Genomic DNA, 27,623 nt, shown 5'->3' on the forward strand with positions numbered 1-27,623 from the left:
ACTGAAGATAAAGAAACAAAACAGGAGTACTGATCCACACCAGCAACCAGCCAATATAAAGTAAACAATTGTTAGTTATCTACTCCTATTTTTCAGAACTCTTTGTACATAAAAAGTTCTAATTAACTGAATGCAACAATGCTGCCAGCTATGACATTTTGATACTATATTAGTCAAGTAAACTTCATCTTCCTGACATTTTAAAATTAATATTTGTTTATTCATCATTGTAAATAACTACAGTGACTCATTCTTATAAAATGTAGGAACACAAGTCAGCCATTCAACCTCTCAAGTCTATTCTGGTGTTCACTAAGATCACAACTGATCTGTGTCTTCACTGCATCTGCTTTGTTCAATTAATCCTTCGGCTTGCAAAAATCTACCGATACACTGAAACTAAGCCAGATTTTTGAGAGAGAGATTTCCAAATTTGCTGATACAAGGACAAGGGAACAGAGTTACAAAGATTTAAAGGTTTTGAGCAAGAAATGCAAGGGAAAGTCAGAAAGGACTTATTTTCTTCTTACATAAGTGAAAGTCTGGAATCATTGCCTATTAGGGTGGTGGATGCAAATACAGTGAACGCATTAAAAGGATTTAGATTGGTACTTAATGGAAATAAACCTTGAGGACACCAGGGACAGCAGGCAGGGTAAGACTCTTGGGATTGCTCGACAGAAAATTTGGATGGAGCCAAATGATCAAATAGCCTGCTTTTCTTTTATTCAATCTTGGTTGCATCAGCACTTATTGCCCATCCCTAGCTGCCCTTATACAGAGCTGCTTGATAACCCTTTCACACAGCAGTTAGGAGTTAACCACTACTGTGGGTCTGGAGTGACATTTAGGTCAGATCAGGTAGGGATGACAGATTTCACTCAACTGAAGGACATTAATGAACCAAATGTGTATGTACGACAATTGTCAATTGTTGCATAGTTACTGTAAGACTAACTTTATAACTCCAGCTGCCCTGGTGGGATTCAAACCCACGTCCCCAGAACACAGTCTGGAGACAACGTTCTAAGTATTCAGATCAACCATGAACTTGTTGAATGGTGGAGCTGGCTTCAGTGGGCAAATGGCATACTCTTGCTCCTTATTTGTATGTTGCTAAGAGATGAAAGCAAGTGTGTTGGCAATTCTAATTAACTGGAATGAAGTCTGGAGACAAGTCCAGTGGTATTATGACAATGCCACCACCTTCTTTAGAACATTACTGATTATGCAAAGAACTGCCACCCAACCTCAATCCTGAATGGCCTGTCTCAGATTTTACAGTTACGTAGTTTAGTTTGCTTTTCTTTACCAGTGGCAATAGTTTCTCCCTTTCTAAACTCTCAAAACTCCCATCAAATCATTACTAAAATCTCTGTACACAAGGCAAAACAAGCCTAATTTTGCCACCCAGGTAAATAGTGCTGTGAAGAAGGCATATGGCGTACTGGGCTTTATTGGTAGAGGAATTGAGTTCCGTAGTCCTGAGGTCATGTTGCAGTTATATAAGACTCTGGTGTGGCCTCATCTGGAGTATAGTGTGTAGTTTTGGTCGCCATACTATATGAAGGATGTGGAGACACTGAAACGGGTGCAGAGGAGGTTTACCAGGATGTTGCCTGGCATGGTAGAAAGATCGTATGAGGAAAGGCTGAGGCACTTGGGGTTGTTCTCATGGGAGAAAAGAAGGTTTAGGGGAGATTTGATAGAGGTGTACAAGATGATTAGGGGTTTAGATAGGGTTGACAGTGAGAACCTTTTTCTGCGTATGGAGTCAGCGGTTACTAGGGGACACAGCTTTAAATTAAGGGGAGGTTGGTATAGGACAGATGTTAGGGGTAGTTTCTTTACTCAGCGGGTTGAGAGTTCATGGAATGCCCTGCCAGTAGTATTGGTGGACTCTCCCTCTTTATGGTCTTTTAAGCGGGCATTGGATAAGCATATGGAGGTTATTGGGCTAGTGTAGGTTAGGTAGGCTTCGGTTGGCGCAACATCAAAGGCCGAAGGGCCTGTACTGCGCTGTATTTTTCTATGTTCTATGTAATCTGTCATTTTAGTCTAACACAACGGCTGAGGCCTGGTTTTGTACAGTTACAGCAAAGCTTCCCCTTTATGTGCTAGCCCTCCAGATATCAGGGTGAACATTTGGTTGGCCACCGTCATTAGCTTTTGTACCTGGCTGCTACCTTTTAGTGACCTCACATTTGAAAGTATGAACTATGGGCAGAAGTAGGCTATTCAACCCCTTGAATCTATTCCATCATTCAATAAAATCTGATTATCGATCCGACTATAGCCTCAAGTCCATATTCCCACCAACCCATGATACCCTTTAACACCCCTCTCGTCAAGAATCTCTCTACCTCTGCTTTAAAGATACTCAATGACTCTGGCTCCACCATTTTCTGGGGAAGAAAATACCACAGGCTGATGACCAATGAAAAAAATTCTTCTCTTCTCCATCTTAAGTGGAAGACCTGTTTGATCCTTCACGATCCCTAACTTTTCACAATTTAGAAGTGTGTACTGATTGCTATCAGCGATAAAGTTCAAATATGGTTATTGTGCTGTGAAACACTGAGACTCCATTATCCCCATTTCTGGCGACCTCTTACTTTCAAATAGTGATCCTGGTTCACATCCATTATTCATATATAAAGCATCCATTATTCCCATGAGTCAAAAGGCTTGTCAACTCACCTGGTCTAGTTCTTTTTGAAACCAGCATACAAACAAGGAATGAACTTGAGGAGATTGACAGGTTTATAATTAGGGGGTTAAAGGGTTATGGATAGGAAATGAGATTTGAGGCAGTGATGAGAGAAGCTGCGATCCTATCAAATGGCAGAGCTGAACAGCCAGCTCCTACTTCTAGGTCTTGTCCTTCTTATCCTTTCCATGTACACCCTGTGGATCTTACATGTTTGACACTTCAAAAGTGGCCTTTCAGGTAGGCACCTGTGTGCAACTAGCATCAACTGCACTCATCGCCATCAAACATCAGGGACATAAAAGGGAGAAAAAGGCTAAAATGTGAAAGGTCATGAACAACAATCCGTTGTCTGTCAGGCTTTTAAAAAGGACGTTGTCAATTTAATTTGAAATTGGGGCAGCACTGAAACAGCGGGCAATGTACAACCAGGCGCTAATCTTGTGGCAACAATAGGGCATTGATTCAACACCTGACCAAATCAACTTTTAAAATGCAACACTGCTGTGGGAAAATGTTCAGCAGACATTGTGATAATCAAGAGGAATTGGGTTTGGTCACCTTGAAGCAGAAACTGTTAAGGGGGATTTACATTTTTGATAGAGCAACCAAGGGGAAAGCTGCCACCAGCATCACTGGAAGGCGAGTAGCCACAGGATGCAGAATTGGGGTACTTGACAAAAGAAACAGAAGAGTTGAGAATTTTCTTACAATGGTGAGATTTTATGATCTGGAATGCTACTCAAAAGGATGATGGAAGTACATTTAATAGTAACTTTTTTTTCCCTTATCCATTCATAGGATATGGGCATCACTGGCTGGGTCAGCATTTATTGGCCGTCCCTACATGCCCAGAGGGCAGTTAAGAATCAATCACATTGCTGAGAGTCTGGAATCAAACAGAGGCCAAAACAGATAAAAACAGCAGGTTCCTTCCCTAAGAACGTTAGTGAACCAGCTGAGTGTTTCCAATCATCGACAGTGGCATTATGCCTCTAACTTTCAAAAGGGAATTGGGTAAACAAAATGGAGAAATTTGCAGGATGTAAGGAAAGAACAGAGAAGTGGGCCGAACTACAGAGTTATTTCAAGAGGGTATAATAGTTCACATAGCGGCCTGTCATGTCATGAGACGTTCTGATTCCATTAGACAAGGGAGAGATCAGATAGCAGTGTCAGTTTCAGTTAAAGTATAAACGGTTCCCCTTCAGAGAAAATTAAGCAATTTGCTTATGTCATAAAATAAATAAATGCTGCTATTAAACAAGTTTTTCATAAAGTAAAATCTGACCATGATAAAGCAAGATAACCTAAATTATGGCAGCTGTAATATTTATTTTCAAAACTGAATGTTGCAGAAAAGTAATTGGTTGGATAATACAATAGTAGGTGGTCTGATCAAAATAACCCCAAGAAGTTTCCACGTTTTAACAAGGAAACAGGATATCAAACAATTTTTTTTAGATGTTCAAGTCCGTCAGTGCAAAACTCAGGAAATAGAAGGCATCTGCTGCATGGAATTCAGTTAACAGGTCAATTCTGTAAAGAGCTCAATACAATTCAACAAATATGGATGAATCTGATCGGGAACTGCATACACAGCAAGGTGGCCAGATTAGAGGGTACTGCTCAAATGTAGATTTCCCAATTAATACATTAGGTTTACATTTTTGGAGAATGGAGACCATAGGGTGTCAGAAGATCCTCACATATTGCTACCATGATCAGCAACTTCAGCTGAAGAAAATCTGACCAACACAAATCAAGAGACCAAGAGGCCCATGTTCAAGTCTCACTGGTGTGCAGTAACATCTCTGAACAGGTTGATTAGAAAACATCTAGGTCAGGAGGTACAGCATGCGAGAAGGGTGACTCAGGGGAAGACTGACTGAAGAGGAAGAAAAAAAAAGTGAGACCAAAGCTGGGGTCTAGTCAATTCTGTCTACATAACGTTTTTACATTTATCAGACAGCTTTGTCCCTGAAGGCATTTTTAAGAGTTATTTTTTTTCTGGTGACATTGGTTTTAGATGCAATTGAAGATATTTGGGGTATGTTAAATAAATCATTCTTGAAGAGGGTTCTAATTTTATGGAAATTCAAGAAAATTTAAAATAATTGTAAGCAATTGTAACGGCTGAGGTAGGGTTAGCTTGAAATACTCCATGGTCCAGAAAAAAAAATCATGTCATTTTTGAGAGTGAACATCAGATGCAGGAATGGACAACACTCTAGAAAAATGTTCAGCAACAGGCTTCTCTCACACACTCTTAGGGAAACCTGACAATATTTATAATAACATGTGTCATGGTAGGGGAAAAACATAGTGAAAGTTGAATATTTATAGCCTATGAGATCTCATGGAGTAAATGTTTTTTTAAAAACGAAGGAACATGGGCTAGGATAGTTTGCAACAAACAACAGACTAGACATAGAGGCAAGTTCAGGAAACCAATGTAGAATAAACAAAATGGTAATATCAGATCAGATGATTTCATATAAAGACATTTAATTCAATCAACTAAGTCAGGAATCAAGAAATTCATCTCCTGTTTTAAACTTGCACTTTGGAGAAAAAGCTGTACATATTACTATGAAAGCTTGGAAAGACAATGAAACCAGACTCTGGAATACATAAATGAATCATACTTCAGTAGCTGCATGGCAGAGCAGCTGACAGATAGAAAGAAAATGGGCTGTTAAGATGAAGCACTGAAGAATCTCTCTCATTTTTAAATTTTCTTTCTCATCATCTTGAAAGCCAACATCAGTAGTAAAAGAAATCTGACAAAGATCCTTTCTCTAAGAACACGGATTCTGCAAATCTACCTATTGTTCAGGATGCAACACATCAACTAAGCTGTCATGGTCTCAGATTCAAGTATAGAAATGCAAGAATTTTTTTATTTCCTAATAGGACCTTCTTCATTTTTTATACTTTGTACCAATGTTTGGTGTCACATTGAACTACTTCCTTGGGGGTCAGTAATGTGTAAAGTTCCTCTGTGTCATTCAAGAAAGCTTTATAATTAGCTCCTTCAAATTGATCTAGTAAACCATGCTTGAACTGAAATGTGATTTAAACTGCATGCTAAAATTAAATATATTTAAATATATTTATTAGTCAGCCGAGGGGCACCCCTCCTCAACTGTTCGTAACACAAGCAAAGTCTCTGCACATCTTGCTTGTGAAAAAGCCAGCATGTGCATTTGATCCAAAGTAAAGAGTAAACATTATTTTGACTTTGGTCTTAAATAAAGAAAACCAACCAAGTGCCCTCATCCCATGAAAGAAAAAAAATGTTAGTTGTTCAGGTAATCTGGACATTTGCAGCCTTGTAAATAGTAAACGTCAAAAAGCATTTGCCACGTCATTTGTGAGAGCTGGAACCTCCAGAAGTAAATTCTTGTGGCTAAATAGAACCCGGTTCAGTCTGTCCAATAACTGAAGGAGGAGGTTGGCTGGAATGAAGCTCTATGAGTTTGAGTCCATCCTGTACCTCTCCAAATGATGTTTCATCAACTTCAGGCAGGAGTGAGTGAGGGTGGACCAAGGCAGGCTAATCCAGTCATCAATGGTCACAAATATACTCAGATTGTCATGTGGAATGGGAATCCCAGTCAACGTTCTCTGCACCAACTCAGAGGCATAGAGGCTATTTAACATCAACCACTTGATCACGAAGTAGAAATAGTGTTAGAGATACCATGGATCACAAAAGCTACGCTACAAATAGCCTCATTAGTTAGCAAGGAAGCGGAGCTGAACAAAAGACATACTGAATATAGTCTTAACAATATTCTGTGCATCCTGGCACGGTTGAATTTTAAAATCAGAATTCTCACCAAATAAAGAGCTAATATCAAAAGATCAAGAAAGGCAACCTTTGAAAATGCAAGCACTCATTTAGTACTGGAGGTAAAGTTTAAAGCTTTTCTCTGAAATGTACTAAGAAGCCAAAATATCTGACAAGGTTCAGCAAGTCAGATTGAATAATACTGATTGTAACTTGAGAAGAGCGTAGGAGTGGGTCATCTGTGGGAGCAAAAAGCATCTTTTTTTCCGAAAGAACATTTTGCAGTTTTGGAGCGTGGGGAGTGATGACTGATGAAATTGGAATGCTGTGGGTCAATGGGATATTTATCTGACTTCTTCTAACTACACGACTGAAATGAGCATTTGTTACAATTACTCTTGACAACAGTCTGCAGCTGGAACAGTTCTGCAGGCAACTTCAACCTCATTGATCCCCAGAGGAATCAGCAATTACAATTCACAGCTTTTAATCACAGTCTTTGTGTTTTATTGTTCTGTTATCAACCTAAAATTGATTAAGTCTAAGTGTAAAAAAAAACATCTTTTTCCAGCTGTGGATATTGTGTAGCATCAGCAGGAGCATGGTTAACCGGTAAAATCATCTCACACACATACCAGGGCTTACAATAGACTATCAGATTTATTTTACTTCACTATGAAAGCCCAGAAGCTATTCATGTCATTGACAAAAGTTACCAGGGCTATCATTATGAAAAAGAAACCCACCCTTAATTTTATTTGGGAACTTTTAAACTTAGGGAACCGAACTTGATATTGAGAGAGTATGTTAATCATCTCCAGAGTCAAATCCCTGCTGTGGCCCACCAGGAGATTACTTTGATCAGAAAACCTCATAAGCTCCTCTTATAAATATCTCTGTGACTGGTACAGATCATGTACCACTGTATGAGGAATTAATAATCTTTGAAAATGGTATTAATTCAGAAGACAGAGCTTCAAGGGACAGACAAGCAAAGGTTTACGTCACATACAAATAAATCTGAAATAATTAAGTACTAGAAGTCTTCTTAGAATAAAAGGGAAAGAAGGCAAAGATCCATGTATTAATAATTTCAATATTATCTGTACCAAATCAAGACTGAAACATGCCTTCCCTTCAACTGCTGGGCAAGCAGGCACGGTGGCACAGTGGCTAGCACTGCTGCCTCACAGCGCCAGAGACCCGAGTTCAATTCCTGACTCAGGGGACTGACTGTGTGGAGTTTGCACGTTCTCCCCATGTCTGTGTGGGTTTTCTCCGGGTGCTCCGGTTTCCTCCCACAGTCCAAAGATGTGCAGGTCAGGTGAATTGGCCATGCTAAATTGTCCGTAGTGGAAATGGGTGGGTTGCGCTTCAGTGGGTCAGTGTGGACTTGTTGGGCCAAAGGGCCTGTTTCCACACTGTAAGTAATCTAATCTAATCTAAAAAAAAGCCTTTGTGGCTAATGATAGATAGAGTCATACAGTACAGAGACAGACCCTTCAGTCCATCTCATCTATGCTGACCAAGTTTTGCACACTAAACTAGCTTCACTGCCTGTGCCTGGCCCTGAAATAAATGGTCTCTCTCACTTAGCTGAATTGTATGTCTGGCATTGGCATTCCGGATGCTATTTCACACTTCCCACCCCATCCCACACCCCACCCCCCCACCACCACCGGGTCCGGGAAGATCAGATTTAACCTTCTCCCCATTAGCAACGCTGCTGGAGCTACCCCTGTAGTTGAATGAAGGGTGGTCCTATAACCAAACAGGAATTGGGCCAGTTTGGTATCTAGCAAAGCTGTAGGCGGTTTCTTTAAGCCAGCCTTCAAAAGCTTGGCCTGATCTTTCTGCCAGACCATTGGATGATGGATGGTATGGAGCTGCCCTTATCTGTCAAATGCCATTCAACTTTAGGAAATACTCGGATGTTAAGATTAATCTGTAAAATTAATTCTTCTGTTTTGCTTTGTTCAAAGTGGATTAAAAGAAGATCATTTGACATCAGTTGAGACAGTGATGAAGGAACACTTACTTGATCCATACCACAGTGACTGACTGCTCTCCTGGGATCCGATAAAATTCAGACTCAAGCTGAAAAGAAAAGTACATTTATTAAAGAGTTTGAATCAGTTGAGGAGAGGAGGCTTTAAAGCTTCTGAAAGAATGTTTGCTTCAAAATCTTTGTTTCTAAATAGACCATTCATGGTTCAACCAAACACAGCCCATCTCAAGCATTAGCATGTCTTTCAATCAATGTGTCTCTGGAAAAGCACTGCCAGTCAGGCAGCATCTGAGGAGCAGGAGAGTCGACCTTTTGGGCACAAACCCTTCATCAGGATTATGCCCGAAACATAGACTCTCCTGCTCCTCTGATGCCGCATGATCTGCTGTGCTTTTCCAGCGCCACACGCTTCGACTCTGGTCTCCAGCATCTGCAGACCCCCTTTCTCCTAAGTCTTTCAATCAGCATGTTGGCTGCAGTGTAACATCTTCTATTCTTTTGGGGCAGGGCCCCTATTCAAGACAGCAAAGAGGATCAAAGGAGTCAGGTAAAGACTTTGCTGATATTGACTTGTTCACCGTGCGTTATCTTACAGTGTTGGGAATGCTAAGCAAGCAACAAAACGTAATAACCAATGGATAGTTCATCAATAAACCTCACTAGGGGTAATCTCATCTGCAGCAGTACTCTGCCAGAAAACAATGTTTAAACTCAACTATTTGATTTTTGAGGATTTTTTTTTGTCTTGCAAGGTAATAATTGCAAGAATAATTAAGAATATTATCCTAGACTTTATGACCTACAAATTAGTTGCTTATGATGCCCCATAAACTATCAACTTGTTACTGTACAGTTATTGACATACTTAGATGAAGCACTTTTAAAATATGCTAAGAGGTTATAGTGATTCCAGATGGTGTAATGTTGTAGGAATGGTCGAGGAAGTTTGTGCGTGCATATCTATTACTGAAGAGTTTTACATTGATTAGGACATGGACAACACAGTGCAGGGAGCGAACTAAAACTGATATCTTCATTGAGACTGCATTAGTGAAACAGAAGATGAACTTTGTGGGTTAAATTAAGTCATGACAAACATACACAAGTTACAGGTTAGTCCAGATTGACCAGTTTGCACTTTGAGGGGTCAAGAGAGGTAATTACATTGGCCGCAGGAAATTTGAAGTCGGAAAGAGAACAGAACCAACCAGAGCTCCAATTCTCGACTGCTATTCCCTGAACCAGTCGGGCATCAGAGACAGCAGGGTTAGGAAGTCCCTCATGATGAGTAGCCCTCTCACTTTAAACTTGCACTTTAGAATTGGCCAGTTGGGATACAGAACAGTATCCAGGATGTGTCGTGTCATTAACCAATAAGACATTAATTTATGATTAGATTAGATTACTTACAGTGTGGAAACAGGCCCTTTGGCCCAACAAGTCCACACTGACCCTCCAAAGTGCAACCCATCCAGACCCATTCCCCTGAATCTACCCCTTCACCTAACACTACGGGCAATTTAGCATGGCCAATTCACCTAACCTGCACATTTTTGGACTGTGGGAGGAAACTGGAACATCCAGAGGAAACCCAAATAGACACGGGAAGAATGTGCAAACTCCGCACAGACAGTTGCCTGAAGCAGGAATTGAACCCGGGTCTCTGGCGCTGTGAGGCAGCAGTGCTAACCACTGTGCCACCATTAGGTCAATGCTGTACACCAGTGATGATTACATCACTGTCACTCTGCACAGCAGATAGAAATGAAATGGAGGAGAAATAAGGAACAGACAGATTTAATATCATCTATTTACACAAAGGAACAAAGTTAAAATAACCCTCTACTGGCTCTCTCATGACTTTGCATTCTTAATTCTTTGCTTTTTCCATAATGGCCTGACTATGAGGGGTTAAAATTAACTGTAGGAAAAAACTTCAGAGATATGCAATAAAACAAAAGACACATTTAGACAGGATGACTGCATCACACAATGTTCTCATGAACTGTTCAGTAGCATAAAAATTATCTACTACATATTTATAAACTGAAACTACTTTAAATCCAATGGCAAAAGTTGAATAATTGATTGAACTACACAGAATCAATAGCACAGAAACAGCCCATTCAGACCAAACCCTCTTTGTCAGTGTTAACATCCCACACAAGGCTGCTCCCATCCTATCAACATCCTATTCCTGCTCTTTTACTCTTTCAGTATTCATCAGTTTCCTTTACATATTTCTACGCATTCACTTTGAACATTTCAAGTGCTAACAAGTTACTGTACTCTGGGTAAAAAAGTTATGAATTTTCTACTATTTTCATGACTGACAATCTTACATTCATAGTCCAGATTTTGATCTCCCCCAGAAATGGAAACATCTTCTCTATGCCAATCTATCCAACTCAGCTCACACAATTTCAAAGATAATTTAGTGAGCTGTCCTGTGGTTTTCTCCTTTCAGAAGAATCCAGCCTGCTTAGACCTCACCAGGTATTCATATGGAAGACATCTTTATGTGAAACTCTGGCAAGTTAACTGAACAGAAACATAGAATGGCATAGCACCAAAGAGGCCATTTAGCCCCTGCTGTTTATCCGAGCTCTCCAAAGGAGCACTTTGACTTGTGGCACTCCAATAACAATCTAATTCCCTCTTGGCAAAAGTGAGGACTGCAGATGCCGGAAACCAGAGTTAAATTCCCTCTTGACCATCTCACTTGTATCTGCCTCCACCACACTTTCAGATAGTGTCATCCAGATCCTAATTACTTACTCTGTGAAAACTTTAGTTATACGCCATCATTGCTTCTTTTGCCAATTATTTTACATCTATACTCCTTCATTCTCAATCCTTCCACCAGCAGGAACCTACCCCTTCCCACTTTAACCTACTCTTTCTAGACACTTGACGATTTTGAATACCTCTATCAAATCTCTCTTGTACGTTCACTTCTCCAAGGAAAATAGTTCCAACTTCTCCAATTTAAATCCATAACTGAAGTTCTTCATCTTTGGAACCATTTTTAAAAATTTTTTTTACACTTTCACCAATGCTTTCACATCCTTCCTAAAGCACGATGCCCAGAACCGAAATCAATACTTCAGTTGAAGCTGAACCGGTGTTTTACTCAGATTAAATGTCCTTCCTGGCAGTTATAAGACAAATGTTGCAAGGCAATAGCACTTACTGTGTCGATGATTCCTTCTGATACTTCTCTGAATGTTTCAGAATCAAAGTCCTCCAACTGTGGACTGTACTCAATAGAAGTAGTGAAGTTCACCAGCACACGATAGTATACTGAAAATGAATAGAGAAATAATTGCAAAGCATTAAACTGGGACTTTAGTTTCTCTTATTTTAAAACAATTACATCACATGATTGACCAAAAATTATCACAGATTTAGTTTCACCTTCCTCCTCATTGATCCCAACCCACACAACTGAAATCATCCTAGCCAATCTTCAATGTCCCAGTTGGAATACAGGATTATCTCAAAAATTATCCCAATGTAACTTTGACCCAAGCCACATTCCAGCACAGACAACAACTCAAATTTTCAACCAACCAGTAAGATTGCGCATCTTTACTGGCTTCAATAGAATTCAGCACAAAATGTAAAAAGAGGAAACTGCACAACAGTCGTACTACACCGCAGAAGGACTTCAACTGAAGCATCGTACCACACCGCAGAAGGACTTCAACTGAAGCATCGTACCACACTGCAGAAGGACTTCAACTGAAGCATCGTACCACACTGCAGAAGGACTTCAACTGAAGCATCGTACCACACCGCAGAAGGACTTCAACTGAAGCATCGTACCACACCGCAGGAGGACTTCAACTGAAGCAAACTGGTCGCACAGAATAAATATTTCACCCCTTCAACATCCGAGAACTTGACATAATATATCACTCAAAATAAAAATGAAGAATTTTGCAGCATGACTGCTATGTGTTATCAGTGACCGATAAACACATCGATACTGTAGCAATGGATATGATAAGATATTGATGTATCTCTGGCATCATCTGTCGAGTTCAAGAGACTGCAGAGGAAGGGTGGAGTAATCTGCAATAATGAGGGATGCACTGATGGAGAACAGGAATATGTACAACAAAGTAAATCGAAGGATTTGTTCTTCCTGCCTGGATCAGCTAGCATTCAGAAAGAAGGGGAATCCACTACAGGTAACAAGATATCAGAGAGGTGAAGGAAGGCAACTCTCCATTGTGCAGAATAGACACCTGAGCCACAGGTCTCATGACAACACAAAAACAATCATCTCAACCCAGTTAAAAAAAAAGACTATTCAAGATTTTCTATATTGTGCTGCTTACAACAATATGACATTCCAAAATGTTCCAAATAATAAAAAAAAAGTTAGCTGTGAAGAGTAATATATACATTAACTAACAGAATCCCGGAGAAACTCAGCAGGTATGGCAGTCTGATGGAGAGAGAGAAATGGAGTTAACATTGTGTGTCTGGTTCAACTCTTGCTCAGAACTCTTATTACCCAACTGTATTCACCACCCTAATATATAAAAATGTGATAGTCAATATGCACAGTAAGGTCCTATCAAATGCCCAGCTCATCTGTTTTCAGTCCTGTCAGTTGAGGGATCAATACTGACAAAAACACCAAAAGCCCTTGCTCTGCTTTTGTTCACATCAATGTCGTGGGATCATCTGTGTCTCCCCGAGTGATATATCTCAGTTTGACATCTCATCTGACAGTCAACTCTATTAACAATGTTGCACTCCAACAACAATGCATGGGAATTTATTTTTTGGAACGCCTGCAGTCTGGAAACAGGCACTTCGGTCCAACAAGTCCACATCGACCCTCCAAAAAGTATTCCACACAAATCTATTCCTTAATATTTGCCCTTGACTAATGCACCTAACCCACATATCCCTCAACACTATGAGCAATTTAGCATGGCCACCTAATCTGCATATTTTTACATTGTGGGAGGAAGCCAGAGTATCCACAGGAAACCCACACAGATATGGGGTGAAGGTGCAAACTTCACACAAACAGTTGCCCGAGGCTGGAATCAAAGCAGGGTCCCTGGCACTCTGAGGCAGCAATGCTAATTACTGAGCCACTGTGCTGCCCCTATGTCAACCAAGATGATTGTGCTCAAATCTCTGAAGTGGAATGCAAACCTGCAAACCGCCCACACAAGGCCAACCCATTCTCATACTATCTCACATTCCTTCTTCACATTTATCATCAAATGTTAAATCTTCACAAAAATCAGCATCTGGCCCTTTGAAAATTTTCTGCAATTATCTCAAATTTATGCTCCTTCTATCTCCAATGTAAACAATTCATCACCATTTGCCTCCTGACGAACCCAGATAGTTCAGCAATTTGCATCAAACACATTTGATCTATAACATATTTTACATAATTTTCACCATTTATGACTACTTCATTGAATTTCTAAGTTGATGTTTATTAACTATATAAATTGCTCATATGGTGAAGGTGTTCCTGAAAAAGGTTTAACAATCAGGCTCAACTTAATGGCATGACGCCTCAGCAATACTTGATAGATTAACGATATATTTAGATTCTATAATGGCTTCAAGTAGCCTCTTGATCTCCCAGGCTGTGCAATCCACTCCATTTACACCAATAAAACCCAGTGCAATTACTCAGTTATTTGACAGTAGCACGGTCTGGCAGCCATCACAATAGTTTAGTGGGTCAGTGTGTGCACATGTGCACGCACGTGCCCAGGTAATAACGGAACATGGATAGAACAAAGACGGAGTGTAGGAGAGAGGGTTTATACAAAAGCATAACTAGAAACACAGAGAATAAGGTTCTTGGCATAAAAGCATTGTAGAGGAGGGTTGATCATAAAATACCTACAGTGTGGGAGCAGGCCATTCAACCCATCGATTCCACACTGACCCTCCGAACAGCATCCTACCCAGACCCACACCCCTATCCCTGTAACCCTGCATTTCCTTGCTAAACCATTTAGCCTGCACATCCTGGACATTATGGGCAATTTAGCATGGCCAATGCACCTAACCTGCACATCTTTAGACCGTGGGAGGAAACCCGAGCACACAGTGGAAATCCATGCAAACACGGAAACATGCAAACTCCACAGAGCCAATCGAACTTGGGTCTATGGTGCTGTGAGGCAGCAGTGCTAACCACTGAGCCACTGTGCCACTAAACTAAATATTTAGGCATTTGGAAAGATGCTGCATCACCTCTATCTCAGTGCAGCTATTGACAGTCAATTTATCAGCAAATTGAGCTTATATCCTCAGCAGCGGTTAATTATACAACACATATATAACCATCCTAATTCCACTCCCATTTGTTGCAGTTAGTCTCAGTCCTCCGAAGACCTGAGTAACATGGAAAACAGGAACAGGAGTAGGCAATTCAGCCTCTCGAGCCTGCTCCACCATTCAATTTGATCACCCATCTCAGTACTGTTCTCACATTTTAGAATATAACTATTAGGTTGCTAGATAAAAAAGCTGAGAATAGAAAAGACAGACTTAGAAATGAGCAGGTGGATCTTAAATGAAGGACTGGAGAGGTGAAGTCTGTACTGCTTAGAAAGAAGTGCTGTGCAGAGAAGTTTTGTAACTTGGAAGATAGAGTTAAATTACTGCATGGCGGGATTACCCAAACAGCATTTTGTTTATCTTCTAATGCATAAGGTCGCCGAATAAATTTGGGAAAAATAAGGCACTGGAAACGTATCGCCTTCTTACAACAACTACCTGTTGGCCCAGGAAGGTTAGAGATCAATGCTTTGAGGAGACATTTGCTGCAAAAGCACAAGCTGCAAGGAGTATGTAACTCCTGCAGCTTCAGGGACTTGTTCCATCATCTTTAGGGCCAGCAGCACAGACAGCAAGACCCCCATCTTCCATGTCCTCTCTCACCCCAGTGTTATCACTGCCAGTCTCTTCAGAAAACTCAATCAAGTTTGTGAGACATGATTTCCCACGCACAAAGCCATATTGACTATCCCGAATCAGTCCTTGCCTTTCTAAATACATGTACATCCTGTCCCTCAGGATTCCCTCCAACAACTTGCCCACCACTGAGGTCAGGCTCACTGGTCTATAGTTCCCTGGCTTGTCCTTACCACCCTTCTTAAACAGTGGCACCACATTTGCCAACCTCCAGCCTTCCAGCACCTCACCTGTGACTATCGATGATACAAATATCTCAGCAAGAGGCCCAGCAATCACTTCTCTAGCTTTTCACAGAATTCTCGGGTACACCTGATCAGATCCTGGGGATTTATCCACTTTTAACCATTTCAAGACATCCAGCACTTCCTCCTCTGCAATCTGGACATTTTGCAAGATGTCACCATCTATTTCTCTACAGGCTATATCTTCCATATCCTTTTCCACAGTAAATACTGATGCAAAATATTCATTCAGTATCTCCCCCACTTTCAGCGGCTCCACACAAAGGCCGCCTTGCTGATCTTTGAGGGGCCTATTCTCTCTCTAGTTATCCCTTTGTCCTTAATATATTTGTAAAAACCCTTTGGATGCTCCTTAATTCCTATTGCCAAAGCTATCTCATGTCCCCGATTTCCCTCTTAAGTATACTTATTGAAAAATAATCAGTTAAATTAGCTGGGAAACATTAAAGAGTAACCAGAGCAAGGGTCTGTGGTCTCCACTGTCAAAAGGGGTTAAACTGAAATTTTGCCTCTACAAGTAAGTGGAGTGGAGAAGAATTCTCCAGAGAACTATGGAGGTGCCAAAGGAAGCAAGTAATTTGGAGATTAATGTATGTTGTAAGAGATTTCCTGAGGTAAGAAAGTAGTAAACCTGAATGCATAACACAGGTAGTTATATAAACCATATCACTAAGTAAATCGTGTTTGTTCTGTTAAATTATTTTGCATACAATAAAATTTGTTTTGTAAAAGCATAAAATCCTCTGACAATATCTTATTGGTGAAAGGAGGTATACATGAAAGGAATCAGTGGTATTGAACATAGAACAGTGCAGCACAATACACACCCTTCGACCCAAATTCAGAGTTCTCTCTAAACATTAATAGTCCCTAACCAGATGATAACTATGATCCCTAACAATTCAGAGGAATAAGCAATTCAGAGGAAATCTTTTGACTCAGAATGGGACAGATAATTAAAGGTTTATACATAAAGAGGCCACTCTGCCTCTGGTGTCCGTGCAGACCAAAACAAGGCCTCAGTCCCGATGAAGGGCTTATGCCCGAAACGTCAATTCTCCTGCTCCTCGGATGCTATCTGACCTGCTGTGCTTTTCTAGCACCACACTCCAGACTGTAAAACAAGCCACCCAGCATAATCCCACTTTGCAGCATTTGGTCTGGTGGTATGCGGCTCTTATTTCTAGAGTAACCAGGGTTGATACACTCAAGGGAAACTAGAGAAGCACACTTTTGAGGAAGCATTTTAACAGGTGATGTGAAACTGAGTGGAAAAAGCTTCATAAAGTAACCTTCTCACATGTTGGACAGGTTGGCCTGGTCCTGTTCAGTAAAATTCAACATCTGGAAAATGTAGTTCAGATCACAGAATACACAGCTCTATAAATTACGAGTAAATATTATCAACACCATCCAGAAGATACATCTGTGTTTGATTATTTTAAATTACTGCAGCAATTTCAGCTTTGTGTTAGCAATAAATTTTGCATAATATAAATTGAGTCATAAGCCCTAAACCAATTCAATACCCTCCAGAGCACAGTCTGGCAGGTTTTTTTTATTTGAAGACTCGATATGTTGTCTGACAATGCTTTTGCATTATAATATTTCATTTCAAAATAGCCAACAAGCTGATTGTAAGGAAATATTTCTCTGCTCTTTAAGATATGTTAGTATCAGCAATTTTAAGAACGAGTAAGGTGGGGAGATAGAACTTCAAAGTAACCTGAGAATTGCTGACTTAATGCATGATAGTTATTTTGTCAAATGGAGGGACTATAACTGAGGAAGACTTTCATTTATACTTTCACAGATTTAGAGCACCCAAGTGTGTTATACAGTGATGAAGTTCTTTCTGTTATAATACAGGAAACACAGCAGCCAGCTTTCACACAGCTACGGTCAAGTCATCTGTTTTTATGTCGAGGGAAATAATGTTAGTCAGGACGCCTGAGAATATCATCCTAGTATTCTTTGAAGTAATACCATGGGATACAGCCACTCCAGAAGGCTGATGGGACTTCAATTTAACATCTCATTTGAAGGATAGCATCTTCAACAGTGTTGCACTCCCATAGTACAGAATTGCAGCATTAACCTAGATCCTGGACTCACGTTCCTGCAGAGTGTTTTGCCAGTATGTTTACTGACTGGCAACCAAGCTCACACTTCACTGAATCAAGGCTGAGCTATCCAAGTGAGCCATAACACCTCAAGTGCTAGAAAGGAGGTGAGCATTAGCTAAGGGGGCCATCAATGGTGAGGGCTGCAGCCTTGTGGTATCCATAAGGAGCTCCATGTCCAATCGAGATACACACAGCATGATCAACACTTGTCAAATGGTTCCAAGATATAATACGAGAACGGTCAAAGTGATCTCAGGCAACGTTAAAATCAAAAACATTTAATACTTTATAAAGCAGCTGAGATTCTTGGTCTTATCTGGAGTTCCTCCAAGTCTTGGCATCAACACCCTGAGGCCACTAAAAGAGCTCTAATTTCTTGCCTTGTGTATCCATAGCAACCAAGCCTGCAACCCTTGGGATTATATTGACCTTCTGACTTCCTCCCTTTGGAAAGAAGAGCACTCTACCCTCAAAGTCACACATTACTCAGCAGCATGTCTTGTAGAGACTTGTAACTTTGATGATGGCATGTTCCAATAAATGCCAAATTGTTTCATGGTCTGGTTCCATCTTGTCTGACATTATGCCCCACTGTGGGGTGAAAACACTAAATGGGCTTTGACAACAATGCCTCTATCAAAGTCAAGCTCTGCTCAGCTGAGCAATCTTCTGACAGCACCCAGCCTCTTCCATGTACTAGAGATATTCATGAATGCCTTAAACATCATGTTTAATATATGAGTATATTGTGGGGAGACTAGATGTTCTTTGAATCAATGAGTCTAACTGAGTTTAAGGCTTAAACAGCACAGGTCAACTAATGAAAGCATAATCAATGCTTGGATTAAAACCACTAACTGCTGCCAAGGAGATTTGTTACCAAGGCCTGTGCCAAGTGAACATGCATATAAACTGCCAATCACACAGCAGTGCCTCTCCACAAAAACAAAATAATTATCAAAGTCTATTATAGTGTTAAAACTCAGACTTGAATTCAAAACCTTCCCACTGTTTCCAGCTTATGGGAAAACAGCCCACAATGTATTCTGGGCCAGTGGGTCACTTGCAGCTGCTGTACAGCAGTTTCAGGCTTAATATTTCCTTCACAAACACATCCCCACCCCTGGAGACTTCAAATTCATTGTGTTGTCTCCCATAAATTCCAACTCGTCCCTTTCCGAGGTAACGCTCAGCTAACTTTATTAAGAGCAATCTGATAATCTAATTTGTATGAACTTGAGTTGTATATTTTGACAGGATAAATCTTGTGCCTTTCAAATTAGTGCCATGGAATCTTATACATCCAGCTAAGCAGGGAATGTGGCCTCGGTTTCATAACTTATTCGAAAGATGGCACCTCTGATAGTGCAGCACTCCCTTAGTACTGCACCGGATAGTCACCAATCAGGTTTCTGCTCAAGCCCTAGAGTGGGACTTCAATCCAGAACATATGCTTCTGAGGGAAGAGTCTTACCAACTGAGCACACACACACACCTTTTCATCAGCACACTGGGGAGATGCCACTATGCTCATTTGAGACAACTCCATTGAATTTATTTTATTCAAGGACAGACAAGAATCTTAGTACCCAGCTGTAACCATCTGACACCAGCTGCACTCTACCTCCTCTGACCCTTGCTGACTCAGATTATAAAAGTGTTGACCCTTCACCCAGGTTTTGCAGAAAGGAGTTCCAGTATTCCACCCAGGGACAGGAACACTACAGGAGGGATCAGATCACTCAGGGACAGGGGCACTACAGGAGGGATCAGATCACTCAGGGACAGGGGCACTACTGGAGGGATCAGATCACCCAGGGACAGGGGCACTACAGGAGGGATCAGATCACTCAGGGACAGGGGCACTACTGGAGGGATCAGATCACTCTCAGGAGAAAAGAATAAAAAGCAATACCGGATGAATTACTCACAACAGGAAATTACTGTGCTTTTGGCAAGGAAAAACTGACAGCTAAGGGACTGGATACATTTTTAGAGAGAATGAGAACATAATCCCACAGAACAATGCCATGAAAACAGAGATGGAACTATTTGGAAACTGAGGTAAGGCAAAAATATTACTGATCCAGATCAACCAAGATGAAACAAATTTGTGGAGCTTTCTGACCTACTAGTGTTCCTATCACTGAGTAAAGCGTGGGTTACAATCTAGAACGCAACAGCATTTATTACCCATCTCTTTTGTCCCTTGGAATGGTGATGAGCTGCCATCTTGAATCACTGTAGACAATGTAGTAAAGGTGCTCCCAGATTGCTGAGAGGTTACTGCATATCAATCAGTAGTTGCACTGGGAACTGTTCATTGAAGTTCAACATGCTACTTTCTTGGTATTTAGCACTCAGAGGACATGCCTCAGGTTTGGAAGCCACAATTCTTCCCTGTGCCTGTTAGCTTTTCAACATGAGTTCAAAGATCTGAATTTGCATGCTGCCCAGACAACTGAAAATTGATACAACTCTTTCTGGACTGTTAGAAATATGTATCTGAATGTACAGATCCAAGGACACATGGTTTGCACAGACATTGGTGAAGAGAGTGATGACATTCAATGCTGGGCTGGGCTTGACGGGTCTGTGATCAACAATGGAGTTTATGGCAGGCAGTTTGGAAAGTGGAATCGAGGCCATGATCAAATCAACCCTGATTTTATTGATTGATGGAGCAGGTTTGAGGGACCAAAGGGCTGTCTCCTATTCCTAAGTTCATTTTTAGAATTGCTGCTCAGTTTTTTAGTCCATCCCCAACCAGACCCAAGGCAAAGACCACTAAGACAAGATGTTTGGTGCAACATCGGTGTAATATGTCATTGAACATTCATTATGTATCTGTCCATACTTTGCTTTTAAGAAGTACACAAAATGGTACAGGATTGAGGGTGATCTACTTCAGTTTACAGAAACATGACTTTGGAGGAGGAGGATGGATCATATGGCCCTTCAAACCTGCTTCACTATGTAAGATGATCACGGCTGGTTCCTCATTTCCTCTGAGATAGAATTGGTTGAGTTGAATATCAACCTTTGCATTAAAACTGCCCAAACACACATGACTGACTCTTCAGCTGAGCTTTGAACTCCAGCCAAGTCTACTAAGGAGAAGCAGAATTCATTAACTTTCAGTAAAAATTCACCACTGTTTCAGAACAATACATGGCTTCTGCCCAACATCTGCAATTCCACTTCCACAAGACATTCCAATGCTACAGCGCAATTATTGATATAAATAAGAGGAAGACAAACAGTTTCAGTGCCATTAATAGCTAGTTCTATGTTCTATAATTCCCTCTGCAAAATTTGTTTTCCACTGAGACTTGTAAGATCTGGATTGTTCAGGGCATTCACACGCATGAAGCTGTTGTTAACTAATATCACCAGTTGAGACCAGCTGAGTTCCGACACCGTAGCTGAAAATTTCAACTGCCAAGAATCAATGTTTCGTCCAAATACCCACCGGAACAAAACTGCTCCTTTGGCAACAGCCCCCCCCCACCCCCTCTCCTTCATGACCCCCAGGAAGCATCAGAGCAATAGTACTGTGGGAACACATCACCTCCATCAGTTCCCCTCTAAGCCAGACACCTGCACAACTCAATCTTGTATTGACTTTGCTTCATCATTAGAGTTTTCTAGAACCTCCCAGCCAGCATGACAACTAGATCACCATCAGTACAAGACTATCCCCCACCGCCTAACAAAGAGAATAAAGCCCCCTACCAACAAAATCCACCAAGCAAGGGGATCTTGTGGCGTAGTAGTAGTTTCTCTCTCTCTCTCTCTCTGTACTAGAAGTTTTATGTTCAAGTTCCCAGAGGTATGTCATAACACGATTGAAAGAATTATATATTTTTTTAAACCTACACATTGAAACCATATAACCGTCAAAGAAACTGCAAAAGGTAAACTTAGCCCAATGAAATAATCAGATAATGGTCAGTGTGCTGTGAAAAGGCAAACTGAGACATACACTCAAAGGAAATTGAAAGCACTGTGGATGCTGGACACCTGAATTAAAAACAGTAAGTTCTACAGAAACTCAACAAGTCTGGCAACATCTGTACAGAGAGAAAGAGACTGGACATAGGTTTGCTTGCTGAGCTGGAAGGTTTATTTTCAGGCACTTTGTCACCATACTAGGTAACATCTTCAGTGAACCTCCAGACAAAGCACTGCTGGTTAGATTAGATTAGATTACTTACAGTGTGGAAACAGGCCCTTCGGCCCAACAAGTCCACACCGACCCGCCGAAGCGCAACCCACCCATACCCCTACATATACCCCTTACCTAACACTACGGGCAATTTAGCATGGCCAATTCACCTGACCCGCACATCTTTGGACTGTGGGAGGAAACTGGAGCACCCGGAGGAAACCCACGCAGACACGGGGAGAACGTGCAAACTTCACACAGTCAGTTGCCTGAGGCGGGAATTGAACCCAGGTCCTTGGCGGTGTTTCCTGCTTTCTATTTATATGCTTGGGTTTCCTTGTAGCTCAACCTGAACTACAAATCTTCACAAAAATTGCCAAGAGAGAAAGGAAGTTAACACCAAGTTCAATATGACTCTTCTTCATTACTCATGAAAATGCTCTTCACTGATTTAGCTGGTCTCAGAGATACTGATGGGATGGTATTAAGGGTGGTGGGAAGGGAATAGTTGGGGAACAGAAATGGTATACCTCCCAGAACACAGTGAACTTTGTTGGAAAGGCCTCAACACTATTTGGACAATTGTTCCATCGTGGGCATCTCTTGGTCAGTGAAGGTAGTAGAAAGTGGCAGTTGCCTGAGGAGCTAAATCTCAGTACAAACATCACAGTACAGTAACTAGGAATAGGCAAAACAAAAAGAGGGAATGTATTCATTAATTCTTATTCCAACCCAACAATCAGATCAAATACAAGGAAAAGTACAAAATGTTCTTTCATCTTGCTTATTTTAATCATGAAGAAGTTCAGCATTCAGGGTTCCTGCAAGAACAACAGGAGAAACAATCCGCAGGTTCGAGCTTTGAACCATGTGTTGCAAGAAGAATTGTTCAAATTCATGCAATGAGACGTACATGTGTGAGAGAGGGAGCGGGAAGGGATAGTTTGTGGGAGTTTGGATGTGTGGAAGAATTTGCTGCATTATATAAGTACAGTTGTTACATTTTCAAAAAGAGACTTAGTCAGCTGTTAGCCACTGTGGAGAAGAAAATGTTCTTTCTTATGATCCACAGAAGTCCCATGCACTGATTATGGTGCCCTTTGGAGATTACATTCATACTAAAATCAGCTGCAATTTGGCATTCTGCAGGGGCCTCAATCAACCTAAATTAGAGAGATGCCAAATCAATGTTTACAATGAGGCTGAATTCAAATCAGCACATCCACCATCTAGCGTTTCAGCTGGTTACTCACCTTCCCCTGCACTGTGCCCACTCACCAGCTGCCCGTAATAGGCACAACTACATCAATGCACAGACCCAATGCCTGATGCACAGCAGCAACATAAACAGATAAAGCACAACAACGAGAGTAGGCTTTGCATCAATCTGGGCAAGAATCCAGCACGCGATCTGTGGCTGCGTTGTATCCAATGGTTTCGTAGCTCCTGAAAGCCCCAGGAGTAATGCTAAATATTTAAATGCATCTTTTATTGACGGATTTATCTTGCATGCTGAGTTGGAACAACACCAAAGCAGCTTTTAAATTGTTACAAACATTATACAGGGTTTTTGGCAAAATGTTTTCAAGTACCTTTCAAAGTACCATGTTGCTCTGATTCGAGATTTCTTTCACATTTCAAATTTGTGTAAAAAAAGTGTTGCCCAATTTTACTTTTAAAAGAGGTTGCTTCTAAAAACTAGTGGCAATGTTTCCAGAACTGTTAGATTGATTACAGCTCCAAAGGACCATTTGTAATGCTTGCTTTTATTGTTCAGTGCATTGATTATAGGAGTTGGGAGGTCATGTTGCAGCTGTACAAGACATTGATGAGGTCACATTTGGAATACTGCATTCAATCCTGGTATCCTTGTTATAGGGAAGAGGCTAGGAGAAAGTGAGGACTGCAGATGCTGGAGATCAGAGCTGAAAAGTGTGTTGCTGGAAAAGCGCAGCAGGTCAGGCAGCATCCAAGGAGCAGGAGAATCAATGTTTCGGGCATAAGCCCTTCATATGTAACTTTTGTTCCATCTCCACCATATTCCTGAATTTTCACACATACTGAGCAAACAGAGGTGAACAACACAAAATGTATGCCCAACACAGCAATTCCCTAAACCACATTAATCTCAGCAAAGACCAAGTTGCCAGATTTGGAAACTAATGAAATATATCATTTAGATTGAATTAGTGAAGGACATGCTCAATGTAAAAGTTGAGAATGCTAATTAATGTGAATCTAACCCATGCTATAATCAGACCACAGATGTCCAGTGAAAGTTCTGAACTATATACCAAACTTAGCTGTAATGAATACCTATTCATTTCACGTGAGTCAGGATACTTGGTTAAACAATCTTTATAAGCATAATAGTCATTATAATGTAATCTTAATTCCACTGCAGTATGCCAGTTTGTAAATCAGAAGAGCTTGGTTTCAAATCCTGTTCCAGATACCGCACCATATAATCTAGATAGATATTTCACGGTCATGCTGAGGGAGTGCTGCACTACCAGATGGATCTTAATTTGAACCAATATCCCTGACTACCCAGAGATAAAGGGAAAAATGTAATGAGGCATGAGTCAAAGTGCAGGGGAAGACCATCCCCACACTGACATCCCAGCCAATATCTAACATTATCCAACACTTCCAGAAATCAGTAATCTCACCATTGCTTATTGGATCATGCTGTGCACAATTAGCCTGCCATGTCAGCTGACAAAATAGCAACAATTTCAATGAAAAGTACTTCTCATCCAAACTTAAAAGATGAGGACAGGTTCTTGAATCAATAAGGACAATTGTTGCTGGAACTGTTTGTTCATGTGTGGCTACAGCCGAGGGATTACACATTGTATTCATCGCCTTGACCACGAAATTATGAATGGAGCCCCCAGAAGGCACATGATTCTGTCAGCTGTTAAAAGCCCATCTATAATGGGTCTGTAGTAGAATCTCATTACAGTGTGGTGTCATTCATGTAACGGTTCTAAAAACACCATCATTTGGATCCATGAAGAATTTGAGAGAAAGGATTTGTTCTGGGTGGCAGAACAAAAGGATGTAGCATTTGCTCTCAACACTAAATAGACGAATTAAATTGGATTGGACAGTCAATGTTTCTTATTTGATAGCAGATATGCAACAACATAGCCAATCTAATGAGAGAAATCATATAATAGAATCAAACTTATGGTAAATATATGGCTTAAGATAGTAATGGAGAAGGATGTAATCATGACAAAAATCTGGTGATCAATGAAAGAAAAGCTGATTTTGTAGATCTGAGAATAGATCAAAGGAAAAGAAAATCAATAACAAGTTTGGAATAACATGGAAAATATTCTAAACAGTGCTCAATAAGGACCAGGAAAAATATATTATGCTAAGAGACAAAAACAAACTACACACTAATGAAAAATCATGGCCATATATAAAGATACAGGGGAAAAATTGAAGGATATTCACTGCAAACGTATGCAGCAGAAGAGATATGACAAGTATGAAAATACTAGGGACAAATATAAAAAGCAATTAAAGCACAAAGAAACTGTAAAACTAATTGAACATGTAACATGAAAAAAGCAAAATATTCCATTGGTACATTAAAAACTAAAGTTGGAACAAAATTAAGCTGACTAAGATACACTCAGCATAAAAATAAAAGACAGTGGTAACAAAATGGAAGAAATATTAAACAATTAGTTTCCTTCATTATTACCAAGGAGAAGGACCCAGTGGACAACATTGGAATGCGAGATTAGAAATGATAGAACTACATTCTGGGGCAGCACAGTGGCACAGTCGTTAGTACTGCTGCCTCACAGCACCAGAGACCAGAGTTCAATTCCCGACTGAGGCGACTGACTGTGTGGAGTTTGTACATTCTCCCCATGTCTGCGTGGGTTTCCTCCGGGTGCTCCGGTTTCCTCCCACAGTCCAAAGATGTGCAGGCCAGGTGAATTGGCCATGCTAAGGGATAAATGTAGCGGAATGGGTGCGTTGCGCTTCGGCGGGTTGCTGTGGACTTGTTGGGCCACAGAAGGGCCTATTTCCACACTGTAAGTAATCTAATCTAGTCTACATTCAAAATTAAACCAAGGAAATATTAAACTAACTATACTTGAAAAGGATAAACCCTTGACAGCTTGCAACCACAAATTCTAAAGATTCGCTAAAAGATAGCAGGGCACAATTACACATTTAATAATCCCAATTGCAGAGCACTGACAGATAGCTAATGTTCTATCTGTGTTTATGAAAAGAACTTAAACATGTCCTCGCAACTGAAGACCAGAAACATTAACACTGGGAGGGAAGAGAAATGGAACCCATTTAAGGGAAATAGAAAAATATCTAAAACCAAAATATTTAACAAATAATCGACATGGATTTCAAAATGTGAAGAAGGGCTTATGCCCGAAACGTCGATTCTCCTGCCTCTTCGATGCTGCCTGACCTCCTGCGCTTTTCCAGCAACACATTTTTCAGCTCTGATCTCCAGCATCTGCGGTCCTCACTTTCTCCTTCAAAACGAAGAGGTAAATGTAGGGGAATGGGTTTGGGTAGGTTACGCTTCAGTGGGTCGGTGTGGACTTGTTGAGCTGAAGGAGCTGTTTCCACACTGTAAGTAATCTAATCTAATCTAAAAAATGTAAAACCTTGCATGACCAACCACATGGAATTCTTAGAGAGTAGGAGAGAGTAGGAAGGCATTTACTTAATAAATACAGCATTTCTACATTTTCAAGACCTTCGGTAAGGTAAACACATGAATGATTTCAGAAAGTAGTCAGGAGACATTTAGTTTAATGGATGGTGAACTGGATGAAAGCCAAAGCAGCAAAACATAAGGCTAAAAGAATAATAGTTATTCAGCGTGGCATATGGTGGGTCCCAAAGAACTTTGGAATCAATTGATTTTGAAATTGTCAATCCTTGATGATTACAACAAATTGCAAGATGATATTAATAAACTTGCAGAACGGGTAGAAATTTTTCAACACTGACGCTTGTGAGGCACTATATTTTGATAACACAAATAAGAAGGTTGCATATTACTCAGAAATGATGAGTGTAAATGTAAAAGGGAAGCAGAGGGGCCTGGGAATACAATTATACAAATCAGGGAAAGCAGTGGCACTGGTCAACATAACCACAACAAAATCACACCTAGGAGGAAAGTTTATTTCTAGAGGGATACAATTAAAAAGTAGAAAAGTTATGCTAAACTTGTTTGAAGCCTTGATTATAATTCTGGTCGGCAAAAAAAGAATAAGCAGGATGATATCTGAAGTATAAAATTGTATCCATAAAAAAAACTGAACAAAAAAAACTCTTTGTTCTCAAAAAGAGAAAGCTAAAGGAGGGCCTGAGAAAGGTCTTCCATTTTATGAAAGGTTACAATTGAATAGCTGCAGAGAGAAAGCTGCCACTGTGGGAACAGCAAATTGAAATTAGATAGTCACTAAGAAATCCAGCAGGAAATTTGGAATAAACATCTTTACCCAGGGAGGAGTGAGTGTGTGTCATTCACTACCAAAGGGAGCCCTGAGGTGATTTGTACAATTATATTTATGGGGAAGTTTTCTATCA

The 27,623-nt window shown here is 40.5% G+C and overlaps 1 protein-coding gene across 4 annotated transcripts in view; it reads right to left on the reverse strand.

Annotated features, from left to right (window-relative positions):
• Positions 1-27,623, reverse strand: part of hspg2 (heparan sulfate proteoglycan 2) — a 530,364-nt gene that overhangs the window by 323,137 nt on the left and 179,604 nt on the right. For all 4 annotated transcript variants that reach the window (XM_060851818.1, XM_060851817.1, XM_060851815.1 and 1 more), the window contains 2 exons: positions 11,708-11,817; positions 8,545-8,603 (listed from right to left, as the gene is read on the reverse strand). In XM_060851818.1, coding sequence (XP_060707801.1) covers positions 8,545-8,603; positions 11,708-11,817 — 169 coding nt within the window. The remainder of the gene's footprint in view (positions 1-8,544; positions 8,604-11,707; positions 11,818-27,623) is intronic.

This window comes from Hemiscyllium ocellatum, chromosome 37, assembly GCF_020745735.1.
Source record: "Hemiscyllium ocellatum isolate sHemOce1 chromosome 37, sHemOce1.pat.X.cur, whole genome shotgun sequence".
NCBI lineage: Eukaryota > Metazoa > Chordata > Chondrichthyes > Orectolobiformes > Hemiscylliidae > Hemiscyllium > Hemiscyllium ocellatum.